The sequence below is a fragment of the Carcharhinus amblyrhynchos genome, chromosome 30 (genome assembly GCF_965287045.1).
Source record: "Carcharhinus amblyrhynchos chromosome 30, sCarAmb.v2.hapA, whole genome shotgun sequence".
NCBI lineage: Eukaryota > Metazoa > Chordata > Chondrichthyes > Carcharhiniformes > Carcharhinidae > Carcharhinus > Carcharhinus amblyrhynchos.
Window position 1 is genome coordinate 5063199 of NC_137353.1, and position 13751 is coordinate 5076949.

A 13751-nucleotide genomic window follows, 5' to 3' on the forward strand; every position below is an offset into this window, starting at 1 on the left:
CCCGCATTTCCACATAATGTCTAAGCTTAAGTTTATTTACTAGTGTCACGAGTAGGCTTACACTAACACTGCAATGAAGTTACTGTGAAAATCCCCCTAGTCCCCACACTCCAGCGCCTGTTCAGGTACACTGGGGCAGAATTTAGCACGGCACCAGCACATCTTTCGGACTGAGGGAAGAATTTAGAGCACCCGGAGCAAACCCACGCAGATACGGGGAGAATATGCAGACTCCGCACAGACAGTGACCCGAGCTGGGAATTGAACCGGGGTCCCTGGTGCTGTGAGGCAGCCGTGCTAACCACTGTGCCACCGTGCCAGCCCAATGTGAATGAAGAGTTAGGCGGCCATTGTGATGTCAGTGGAGTTGAGAGATTGGGATAAACAACAGGAAACTCTTCGGAAACCACTTCTGGATAATGAAGACATAACAGATTGGAATAAACCTCCAATCCCATTGTTCCAACTCATGTATTCAGCTTGTCCCAAGGGTGAGACTGGATCAATGTAAACTAGTCAAAAGTATTAAACCTTCCTCTGCAGGTTTACCAACAGTTGAACAATGATGGAATAGCTCAAGACCACCCCCTTATTTAATGAAATGTTTTTTTTGTTAATATTTTCACTTGCCCCTCCATCTGAAATCAATGTGTTTGTTTGGGATTCAACAGAGAAATGATTCACTCTGATTCCTCCTTCCATGTGTAACCTGGTCCTCCCCAGGGCGAGAGGGATGATAGAAGGCAGATCTCCAGCTGAGGAGGGCCTTGATGCTCCTTCCAGCCTCCGAGTAGCTTTACCAGAGGCCTTGGAGCCTGCGTTCAGCCTGATTGTCCTCGGAGGAACGGAACGCGGGCAGGAGAGCTCATTATCCGGAAAGTGGGGCTTAAAGAACACACTTTCGCAAAGTAAAATCAAGTCAGTCAGCAAAAGGAAAAGCCACAACTGAGACTTAAAGGCTGGAATGGACTTTAAATTATGAAAACATTAGAAGCAGTTAAGCTTTTACAAGCAAACTATTATGACATGAGGGATACACTTTGACAACTGTAAAGTGTTATCTAATAGCTGGATTATAGACATCTCTATCCCCTACCTGTGGTATAAAAAGGGACTATAAAGGGAGTTCAGTCTTTCTGCTGAGGCACTCCATGTTTCAGATTGCGGCTCATTGTGCTCCTGGATGTCTGTAATTTATCTGCGATTTTCTCTTAGCGTTAACACCTGAAATAGGATCCCCCACCCATCGTTTCTGTGGCCCCAGCCAGACCCAGGCATGCAAGTCGATTTTTTTTGATTTGATTTATTATTGTCACATGTGTTAGTGCGCAGTGAAAAGTATTGTTTCTTGCCCACTATACAGACAAAGCATACCGTTCATAGAGAAGGAAAGGACAGAGTGCAGAATGTAGTGTTACAGTCATAGCTAGGGTGTAGAGAAAGATCAACTTAATGCAAAGTAAGTCCATTCAAAAGCCTGATGGCAGCAGGGTAGAAGCTGTTCTTGAGTGGGTTGGTATGCGACCTCAGACTTTTGCATCTTTTTCCTGATGGAAGAAGGTGGAAGAGAGAATGTTTGGGGTGTGTGAGGTTCTTAATGATGCTGGCTGCTTTTCCGAGGCAGCAGGAAGTGTAGACAGAGTCAATGGATGGGAGGCTGGTTTGCGTGACGGACTGGGCTATGTTCATGATCCTTTGTCATTTCTTGCAGTCTTGGTCATACCATACCAAAATACAACCAGAAAAAATCTTTCTGAATATTTTTGAATGCTTTTTTAGGAAGTGAAGGATGTTTTTGAATGTTAAACTAGAAATTATAAACGTTAACAAAATAAGTAGTTCCCCTCCAACCCACTCCCCATCCTGGATTGGAAGTATATTGTCCGTTCCTTTATTGTTGTTAGGTCAAAATCCTTTGACTCCCTCCCTAACAGCACTGTGGGTGTACCTACACCACACAGACTGCAGCGATTCAGGAAGCCAGTTCATCACCACCTTCTCAAGGGCGATTAGGGATTGTCGAATAACTTCTGCCGTCGCCAGTGAAAGCCACATCCCATGAATGAATAAAAAGAAAATGCAGACTGGGACACAGTTGGGGTTAACAATTCTTGGTATCTTGTGCATTGCAGATCCCTGAGCATCAGAGGTTAAATCCCCAATAACGTCAGAATTGATTACAGCGGTTCGCACTGCTGCCTCCAGTGCCAGGGACCCGGGTTCAGTTCCCGGCTTGGGTCTGTGCAGAGTCTGCCTGTTCTCCCCATGTCTGCGTGGGTTTCTTCCAGATGCCCCGGTTTCCACCTATAGTTGGAAGGATGTACAGGTTAGGTGCATTGATCGTGCTGAATTTTCCCTCAGTGTCCCCGAACAGGCGCCAGAGTGTGGTGACCAGGGGGAAAGACGAGGTCAGGATATTGAATTTGATGATCAGCCATGATTAAAATGAATGGTGGGGCAGGCTCGAAGGGCCAAATGGCCTCCTCCTGCTCCAGTTTCCATGATTCCATGTTTGTCAGTTACAGTTTTAACAGATGGATGATAATCAGTGCCATCATTGGATGTTGCCAACAATGCTCAGGTGGCAACTACATGGCACCGTATGTCAGCTTGACCTGCCTGCAGCCTGGGATGGCCTGGGTATGCTGGAGGATTGCGGGTCTGGGGAATCACTGGGAGATCATTCAGCCCCTCGACATGTTAACTCTGTCTACACTTCCCGCTGCCTCGGGGAAAAGCAGCCAGCATAATTAAGGATCCCACGCACCCCGGACATTCTCTCTTCCACCTTCTTCCTTTGGGAAAAAGATACAAAAGTCTGAAGTCACGTACAATCGACTCAAGAACAGCTTCTTCCCTGCTGCTGTCAGGCTTTTAAATGGACCTACCTCGCATTAAGTTGATCTTTCTCTACACCCTCGCTATGACTGTAACACCACATTCTGCATTCTCTCGTTTCCTTCTCTATGAATAGTATGTTTTGTCTGTATACATGCAAGAAACAATACTTTTCACTGTATGTTAATACAAACTGCAGCAGGCGACGGTGCAGAGGGACCTCGGGGTCCTTGTGCATGAGTCACAAAAACCCAGCTTGCAGGTGCAGCAGGTGGTCAGGAAGGCGAATGGGATGCTGGCCTTCATAGCGAGGGGGATTGAATATAAAAGTAGGGAGGTCTTGCTGCAGCTGTATAGGGCATTGGTGAGGCCGCAGCTGGAGTATTGTGTGCAGTTTTGGGCGCCGTACTTACGCAAGGATATTTTGGCCTTGGAGGGAGTGCAGAGGAGGTTTACTAGGCTGATACCGGAGTTGAGGGGATTGAGCTATGAGGAGAGGCTGAATAAACTAGGCTTGTACTCGTTAGAGTTTAGAAGAATGAGGGGAGATCTCATTGAGACATATAAGATGATGAATGGGATGGATAGGATAGAGGTGGAGAGAGTCTTCCCGCTCAGAAAGGACAGTAGGACTAGGGGGCACAGCCTCAAGATAAAGGGGGGGGGGGCGGTTTAGAACGGAGCTGAGGAAGAACTTCTTCACTCAAAGGGTGGTGAATCTCTGGAATTCTCTGCCCGTTGAAGTGGTGGAGGCTGCCTCGCTATATATTTTTAAGACGCGGGTTGATGGGTTTTTGATAAGAGAGGGGATTAAGGGTTATGGGGAGAGGGCGGGAATGTGGAACTGAGCCACGACAGATCAGCCATGATCTTATTGAATGGCGGGGCAGGCTCGAAGGGCTAGATGGCCTACTCCTGCTCCTATTTCTTATGTTCTTATGTTCTTATACATGTGACAATAATAATTCAAATCAAATCAAATCCATTAGATCTTGGCTGCTGTATATCTCATCGCCCCCCCCATCCCCAACAGGACTAAAGCCACTCCTAAGAAACAGGAATCTACGATCATGATTCCTTATTCTTTTGTTTTTTCTTGACAGAGGTTTACGAGTAAACAGGATGTGATCCGACACTACAACATGCACAAGAAAAGGGATAACTCTCTGCAACACGGCTTCATGCGGTTCAGTCCTTTGGATGACTGCAGTGTTTACTACCATGGCTGTCACCTCAATGGGAAGAGCACTCACTACCACTGTATGCAGGTAACCCCCACACCCTCACACTGCCCTGTTAAAAACCGGAATGATACTACGAATATCAGGCAATACGGGGAGGCGATGTCCTGGTGATATTATCACTAGACCATTAATCCAGAAACCCAGTTAATGTCCTAGGGACCCGGGTTCAAATCCCGCCACAGGGTGGAATTTGAATTCAATAAAAACTATCTGGAATTAAGAATCTACTGATGGCCACTGTCGGAAAAACCTGTCTGGTTCACTTAAGCCCTGTAGGGTTTATAAAATTATGAGGAGCGTAGATAAGTGAACAGTTGGAAGCTTTTTCCCAGGGGAGAAATGGCAATTACAAGGGGGCGCAAGTTCAAGGCAAAGGGGGGGAAATGGAGATGTGCGGGGGGAGTATTTTTACATAGAGGGTGGTGGGGGCCTGGATTGCACTGCCAAGTGAGATAGTTGAGGCAGATACGTTAGCCATATTTAAGACTTACCAAGATAGACACATGAACAGACAGGGAATAGAGGGATACAGGTGATTGGTCTAGATAGGACAACGTGATCAGCGTAGGCTTGGTGGGCCGAAGGGCCTGTTCCTGTGCTCTACTATTCTTTGTTCCTTTGGAAGCAAATCTGCTGCCCTTACCCAGTCCGGCCTACATGTGGTTGACTCTCACCTGCCCTCCAAGGGCAACTAGGGATAAATGGTGGCCCAGCCAGCGATGCCCACGCCCCACGAGTGAATAAAAAGGAACAGGTCACCGAGTATTGAACCCTGAGATGTTAGCCCTGCGATAAGGAGGGGGAAGCTCGGGGCGCAAGGCTATTGATAGCGAAAACACAGACAACAATGCTGGCAGCAGCTGCCAGGAATGTGGAGCCAGTGAAAGCTCCGGAAGTTTCCCTCGCAAACGCAGGTCTGGCCCAGCCGAGTTCGACAGACCGAATGTTCAGGAGGGTCGGGCGGCTCGAGCGATAGCTCCTTCCGTTCAAGCGAAAGGGGAACAAAGCTTCCAACAAATCGGATTTTTAATTTTGAGAAGCAAGCTGAAATCTCACTCACGCCACAGCCTGCGATAATTCCAGCCAGGCTGCCTCTCTCGTGAGTTTTTCAGTCTTTCACACCCGCGACACATCCGCACTCGCTCCATTCCCAGCGTGCGATATCCTCGATGAACTCTGCAGAGCTCCCTGAAACCAATCTGGCGCAGGAAGCATTCTTCCTGCTTCCAGCAGCAAATTGTCATTGAGGAACCATTCCTGCTCGTTTGTGATATTATTTGAGGCTAATTTTAGCTCAGTTAAAATAATACGTTCAGAGGGGGAGACTTTGGCCCAAAGTAAATCCTCCTGATCTTTATCAGCGGCAGTGATAAATTCAAGTGCAAAGAGTGAGGATTTGGAGTGAGAGACTGACATCATTTCGAATGTGGGGACTGAGAATTATTAAACTCCAATAGAAACATTTAAAAAAAAGGATATTTTTACACCACGCTTTCCACTGTCTGTAATGTTGAACATTTTCCCTCCTGCGTCCCTGTAAACACAACACTGGGCCTTCTTTATAGAATCCTACAGGAGGCCATTCGGCCCATCGAGTCTACACCAACCACAATCCCACCCAGGCCCTATCCCCATGCATTTACCCTAGCCAATCCCCCGACACTAATTTAGCACAGCCAATCCACTTAACCCACACACCTTTGGCCTGTAGGAGGAAACCGGAGCACCCGGAGGAAACCCACACAGACACGGGGAGAATGTGCAAACTCCACACCAACAGTGACCCAAGCCGGGAATCGAACCTGGGTCCCTGGTACTGTGAGGTGGCAGTGCTCCCTCCAACCTCACATCTCGAAGCGACTATATCGATAATGTTCAAAAATGAGGAGGTTGTGTTGAACCTGCTGCCGGTTCAGCCTCAGGCTTTGTGTTCAGTTCTGGGCAACACACTTTACAAAGGATGTGAGGACAGTGACACGAGTGGGGAAAGGATTCGGGAGATCGGCTCCCGGAATGAGGAACGTCACTAATGTCCACCAACTGGAGAGGCTGGCGTGTTTCCTTGGGGAAGGTGCAAGAGGGGTCTGGACAGAGACGAGAGGAAGAAGCCATTCCCATTGGTGGGAGGATCGAGAAGCAGAGGGCACGAAGGTGATTGGGTAAAGAAGCGATGACAAGATCAGGGAAAAGAAATTCTTGCAGTCAGTCGGGATCTGGAATGGCCTATTTTCATTAATTGATGGGATGTGGGTGTTGCTGGCTAGACCACCTTTATTACCCATCCCTCAGTGCCCCTGAGAAGGTGCTGGTGAGCCGCCTTCTTGAATCGCTGCAGTCCCTGAGGCGTAGGTACACCCACAGTGCTGGTAGGGAGGGAGTTCCAGGATTTTGACTCAGCGACACTGAAGGAAAGGTTGGTACATTTCCCAAATCTGGATGGTGAGGGAAACTTCCAGGCGATGGTGTTCTCAGATGGTAATGGTAAGCGGTTTGGAAGGAACTGTTCCAAGGAATCTTGATGAGTTGCTGCAGTGCATCTCGTAGATGGTTCACATGTCTGCCCCTGTGTGTCGGTGGTGGAGGGAGCGGATGTTTGTGGAAGGGGTAGCAATTAACGGGCTGCTTTGTCCGGGATGACATTGAGCTTCTTGGGTGTTGTTGGAGCTGCACCCATCCAGGAAAGGGAGAATATTCCATCACACTCCTGACTTGTGCCTGGTGTATGGTGGACAGACTTTGGGGAGTCAGGAGGTGAGGATTCCTAGTCTCTGACCTGCTCTGGTAATCAGTATTTATATGGCTGGGTCCTGTTGTATTTCTGGTCAATGGAAAGCCCCAGGATATTGATCATGGGGGACTCAGGGATGGTGATGTTAAGGGGATATGTTTAGGTTCTCTCTGGTTGGAGATGGGCATTGTGTGGTGTGAATGTTATTTGCCACTTGTCAGCCTCAGCCTGGATATTGTCCACATCTTGCTGTATTTGGACATGGATTGCTTCAGTATCTGAGGAGTTGTGAATGATGTTGAACATTGTGCAATCATCAGCGAACATCCCCAACTCTGAAATTATGATGGAAGGAACTGATGAAGCGGTTGGAGATGGTTGGGCCTAGGACACTGACCCTGAGGAATAACATCAATGTTTTGAAATTCAAGTTGCCCCCCGTCCCGTCCCATGGTTGGGTTTAAATGGAAGGTTCTCCTTGCTGCAAACATCTCCATCTGTCGGTGATCCTGTCTGGATCCTCTTCACTACAAGCTTTAGATTTTTATGTGGTCAACAATTCAGGGAAGAAAGGGACAAAAATGGAGGCAACAGTAGGCCCCAGGCTTCAGTGAGCAGAAGCACTGAGACATAGAGAGAGCAAGTAGATCACTGAGAGACAGAGAGAGAGCAAGTAGATCACTAAGACAACAGAGCAGGGAGATCATAGAGACACAGAGAGAGCAAGTAGATTACTGAGAGACACACATACGCAGAGCAAGTAGATCACTGAGAGACATGAGGAGAGCAAGTAGATCACTAGAGATACAGAGGGAGCAAGTAGATCACTGAGGGACACAGAGAGGGCAAGTAAATCACCTGATAGACATGAAGAGAGCAAGTAGATCACTGTGCATATCCCAGACAACCCTGACAGAGCAATGATAGAACTGGTCCTCTGGCTGAATTTAGACACACACAGTGGCCCAGTGGTTAGCACTGCTGTCTCAGGGACCCGGGTTTGATTCCCGGCTCGGGTCACTGCCTATGTGGAGTTTGCACGTTCTCCCAGTGTCTGTGTGGGTTTCCTCCGGGTGCTCCGGTTTCCTCTCACAGTCCAAAGATGTGCAGGTTTGGTTGATTTGCTAAATTGCCCCTTAATGTCAGGGGAATTAGCAGGGGAAATACGTGGGGTTATGGAGATATGGACTGGATGGGATTGTTGTCAATGCAGATTTGATGGGCCAAATGGCCTTCTTCTGTACTATAGGGATTCTATGAAGTTCCTAATTCAACAATACAGAGTCAGCAATGAGAATATTAGTGAGAAACTCAGACGGAAACATTCTGAGTGCTGTAGTTTTGATTTAATACTTTAATGAGTCTTTTATCTCTTTCTCTTAGAAACTGAATGTAACTCTGTTTCTGGTGAGATAACACAACTTTGGGCTGTTTACATCAAGTGCTCATCCCTACATATCTTCAAAGAAAATCCAGATCCAGGGAGTTTACCATTTAAGGGATAAGCCAGGCCCGAGATTCTTACTAATTTTATTGGCACAAGAATATTTAGATGGTAAAATGTTACATTGGTTGTGAAAGTTCAGGTGAGACCTAGCAGGAAAATACTGGGCTCAGTCGTCTGTACATCAGTCACTGCCCCTGGCAATATCGTCAGAGCCTCGTTTTTATTAACCACGTCTCTGCCAGTGTCATCTTCCGTCCCTCTCTCCCCCATCCCTCTCTCTCCCCCATCTCTCCCCCATCCCTCCCTCCCGCATCCCTCTCTCCCCCATCCTTCTCTCTCCCATCCCTCTCTCCCCATCCATCTCTCCCCCGTCCCTCTCTCTCCCCCATCCCTCTCTCCCCATCCCTCTCTCTCCCATCCCTCTCTCTCCCCATCCCTCTTTCTCCCCCATCCCACTCTCCACCATCCCTCTCTCCACTATCCCTCTCTCCACCATCCCTCTCTCCACTATCCCTCTCTCCCCATCCCTCTGTCCCCCCTCCCTCTCTCCCCCCTCCCTCTCTCCGCCATCCCTCTCTCCCCCCCCCACCATCCCTCTCTCCCCCCTCCCTCTCTCCACCATCCCTCTCTCCCCCCTCCCTCTCTCCCCCCTCCCTCTCTCCCCCCTCCCTCTCTCCCCCCTCCCTCTCTCCCCCCTCCCTCTCTCCCCCATCTCCAGTTTTCCATCCCTCTGACTCTGTCACTTGTGCAGTCTCCCCTCCGCCCCCGCTGCCACTCCACCTTTGGCAGCCATGCCCATTCCCTCCCTGAACCTCTCTTTGTGAACCTCCTCCCCAGTGCCCTGGCAGTTCTCTCAACAGTCTCCCTTGTTTCTCTCCCCCCTCCAGGTGGGCTGCACGAAGGTTTACACCAGTACCTCCGATGTAATGACCCATGAAAACTTCCACAAGAAGAACGCCCAACTCATCAATGACGGATTTCAGCGATTCCGTGCCACTGAGGATTGTGGGACCCTCGGCTGTCAGTTCTATGGACAGAAAACCACACACTTCCACTGCAGGTAACCACGTCACACCGTGAGCCCGTTCCTCGCTGCATTGACATTCAGGCAAGACATTGCTATCAGGATGTCCTCAGTATCTACACAAGATCAATATCCCAGTCTGTAAATAGAATTGGTAACTGGGAAACGCTTACTCACTCTTCCAGAGTGGGGCTCAGAGCCATTGAATCATAGAGGTTTACAGCATGGAAACAGGCCCTTCAGCCCAACTTGTCCATGCTGCCCTTTTCTTTAAACCCCTAAGCTAATCCCAATTGCCCACAATTGGTCCATATCCCACTAAACCCATCTAACCCATGTAACTGTCTAAATGCTTTTTAAAAGACAAAATTGTACCCACCTCTACTACTACCTCTGGCAGCTTGTTCCAGACACTCATCACCCTCTGTGTGAAAAAATTGCCCCTCTGGACACTTTTCTATCTCTCCCCTCTCACCTTAAACCTATACCTTCTAGTTTTAGACTCCCCTACCTTTGGGAAAAGATATTGACGATCTAGCTGATCTGTGCCCCTCATTATTTTATAGACCTCTATAAGATCACCCCTCAAACTCCTACGCTCCAGCGAAAAAGGTCCCAGATTATCCAGCCTCTCCTTATAACTCAAACCATCAAGTCCCGGTAGCATCCTAGTAAATCTTTTCCGCACTCTTTCTAGTGTAATAATATCCTTTCTATAATAGGGTGACCAGAATCGCACACCGTATTCCAAGTGTGGCCTTATCAATGTCTTGTACACCTTCAACAAGACGTCCCAACTCCTGTATTCAATGTTCTGACCAATTACAATCTCTGGTTACCTTTGCCTGCTGATGGGTAGGTTAAGCTGAGGGAGCTAGAAGATGAATTAAAATGTTGGGCGCCCCCCCCGTTTGCTCATGAATCTCTCCATTTTCCCAGGAGACCCGGATGCACTTTCACCTTCAAGAACAAGTGTGACATCGAGAAGCACAAGAGCTACCACATCAAGGACGACGCTTACGCCAAGGACGGCTTCAAGAAGTTCTATAAATACGAGGAGTGCAAGTATGAGGGCTGCGTCTACAGTAAGGCCACCAACCACTTCCACTGTATCCGTGTGGGCTGTGGCTTCACTTTCACCTCCACCAGCCAGATGACCTCACACAAACGTAAACACGAGCGTCGCCACATCCGAAACGCGGGCGGCCTCGGCCTAACCTCACAGCTGCTGGGCCGGAAAGAGAACGAGCAAGATGACTCCAGCAATGACGATCTTATTGACTACTCGGCAATCAGCAGCAAGAACTCCAGTCTGAGCGCCTCTCCGACTAGTCAGCAATCGTCCGTGCCGATGCTTCTTCCAACTCCCACCACCGAGATCTCCTCCAGTCAGGCTGTTAAGCCAACCAGTAGCGTCGTCCCGGCAACCAAGATGTCGACGATCCTCCCTCCGGCGCTGGCCAGCTCCATCCCGGTTGCCTTGGCGCTCTCCAACGCCAGCCTCTCTGGGACAGGCCCCTTCTTCCCCATCATCCCCAACAGGGTCTCCGTGGCCCTTCCCGTCACGGCAGCCGGCCTGATATCCACCATCTCCTCCAACGTCTCGGCCTTGTCGGCGGAATCACCTTCTCAAGTCGTCTCAGGGTCCGGCAGCTCCACGCCTCTGTCCCCGGCTGCGTCCTCCATCATGGAGAAGATCACAGCCAGCAAGGGACTCATCTCCCCGATGATGGCACGCCTCGCCGCTGCTGCCCTCAAACCATCCAACCCAGCGGATTTAGGTAAGTCTCCGGCAGAGTTAATAACCTTGCTGTTTAGCTCTCATCATCACAGGGGGTGAGCAACTGGTCATCTTCAACATTAACAGTGCTCAGTACTTACCAGCAGATGAGAGCTCTCTCTCCTCTTCCTTACTCCTTCCCAGGGGGGATAAGCCCAATATCTTTCAGGTCAGCATTGATTCAGACCACATACCTTCCAAGATAGCGCTGGAGCAAGGCATTTCCTTGCAAGCTGTACCCAGCATGCCTTCTATTCTATCTTTTACTCCCATTCTGTGCTTCTAAAGCTTCATTCTAACTCTTTTCAACTCTCCAACAATGCATTAAGTTGATCTATATCCTAGATATGACTGTAATATTCTGCACCCTCTCCTTTCCTTCTCTATGAACGGTATGCGTTGTTTGTACAGCACACAAGAAACAATACTTTTCACTGTATCCCAATACATGCCACAATAATAAATCAAATCAAATCTTCTCCTGGAAGCTAAGCTTAATTGGTGTCTTAACATTCGAGAGAGAGATTAAAAGGAGAGTTCTGGGAGCTGGATATGAAATTGAACATAAATATCCTTTAATACAGTGATGGGCGACCTAGGCTAGTGAGTGGGCAGCATGAGATTCCCTCTCTCTCAGTGGGCTGCAAAATTAAAATTGGGCTTGGTCACTAACCATGACCTTGTGAATAAGATTAAATACACGCCAAATATTTCGTAATGAGTTTTAGAAAATGCTGAATCATTTATATATTAATAGAACTCTCATCAGCGGTAAAAACAAAAGAAATATTGACAGTTTGGACACAGAGGGAGTGGCTCTCACACTCAATGTTGTGAGCAATCAGCAGAAGTAAATTAAAGTTTATTTATTAGTGTCACAAGTAGCCTTACATTAACACTGCAATGAAGTTACTAAGAAAATCCCCTCGTTGCCACATTCCTGTTCAGGCACACTGAGGGAGAATTTAGCATGGCCAATGCATCTAACCAGCACGTCCATGGGAGGAAACCGGAGCGCCTGGAGGAAACCCAGGCAGACACGGGGAGAATGTGCAGACTCTGCACAGACAGTGGCCCAAGCCAGTCCCTGGCGCTGTGAGGCAGCAGCGCTAACTGCTGTGCCACCGTGCCACCCCACTTCACACACCTCACTCCACTTGCTTTACGTGTGAATCAGGCTGACACGAAAATAAATGACGTAGGCAGAAATCAGCGGAATTGCGTGGGTAACAATCAGCCAATATCTCGTGGGTCGCCTGTGGCCCCTGGACCGTAGGGACCACTGCTTTAAAACTATCATCAGACCTCAATCCTCCCTCCTGTAATGTTGGGTTTATTAATTATGTAGCGCTGGAGGTAGGTGTATTGTCCTTTCAATTCCATTTGGAGATAAAAGCTTTATTATTTTATTCACAACGGGGAAGATAATTTTGGTGAACTCCCAACTCTTCCCCACTAAACATTCCGATATCTGCTCAGGTTAATATGTGTGTCTTTGTCTTTACATTTTGAGCCCAATTCTTGGGTTTCTTTTCTTCACTGACTTACCAATTGTAAAGTAAGTCTGTATCTTACTGAAATGTGAAAACACTTCAAAATCTAATCAACAGTTCAGGTCCCAGAGGGTGTGATAAACCGAGGTGTGAATGAAAGACCGTGGAGATTTCTCTATCTCCGGTCTACTTTCAGAAAGAGAAAACCCATCACCATCACCTGACTGAATGGAGCAACAGGCTGGAAGGCCCGATTAGCCTCCTCCAGCTCCTAATCCTGGGGAGAAAAAAAAGCCCCAGAGAATTTTACAAAACAAGTTCCCAGGAAAGGTTGGGGATCCTGAACAAATAGCTGCTGACTTCTCCATCCTGCAATTGTTTAAAGTTCAGTAATTCTGTTAAAGGGGGAGAAACAGGACATAACCACTTTCAGTTAAATGTTCCTATTTATGTGACCCACCTAAAACTCAGCCAGCGATATTCCCGCTATTCCAATGGAAGCATTTTGAGCTGACAGAGTCATAGAGATACCCCAGCACGGAAACAGGCCCTTCGGCCCAACTCGTCCACGCCAGCCAGATCTCCCAAACTGAACTAGTCCCATTTGCCTGTGTTTGGCCCATATCCCTCTAAACCTTTCCCTTCCATGTACCTGTCCAAAAGTCTTTACAATGTTGTCATTGTACCTGCCTCTACCACCTCCTCTGGCAGCTCACTCCATACACACACTGCCCTCTGTGTGAAAAAGTTGGGTCTTGGGTTCATGTCGCACTATCTGTAACCCCCCTGGGTTTGCAAAACCTCACTTACTGTACTGTCTGGAGACAATACACATCTCTGTAACCTGCGGTCAGGGCTCCTTCCACTCACATTGTCGGCCACTTTAAGACTTGAACAGCAGGTTCGGTGTAAGGATTTGCATTCTAATCAGGAATCTGTAAACTGTCTGTGCTTTATATGCTCTGTCCGAGGCCAGAACTCTCCATTCACCTGACGAAGGGGCTAACCCCGAAAGCTTGTGAGTTTACTATCAAATAAATCGGTTGGACTGGAACCTGGTGTTGTCAGACTTTTTACTGTGAAAAAGTTGCCCCTCAGATCCCTTTTAAATCTTCTCCCTCTCACCTTAAACCTCAGGTTTTTAGTTTTGGGCTCCCCTAAAAGACCTTTCCACCTTCCATAAGGCTATGCCCCTCA

At 48.1% G+C, this 13751-nt stretch overlaps 1 protein-coding gene across 8 annotated transcripts in view; it reads left to right on the top strand.

The window, feature by feature from the left end:
• The window catches only part of casz1 (castor zinc finger 1), a 399080-nt gene that overhangs the window by 339947 nt on the left and 45382 nt on the right, over positions 1–13751 (top strand). For all 8 annotated transcript variants that reach the window (XM_080215435.1, XM_080215434.1, XM_080215439.1 and 5 more), the window contains 3 exons: positions 3942–4106; positions 9145–9317; positions 10221–11062. In XM_080215435.1, the coding sequence (XP_080071561.1) occupies positions 3942–4106; positions 9145–9317; positions 10221–11062 (1180 nt within the window). The remainder of the gene's footprint in view (positions 1–3941; positions 4107–9144; positions 9318–10220; positions 11063–13751) is intronic.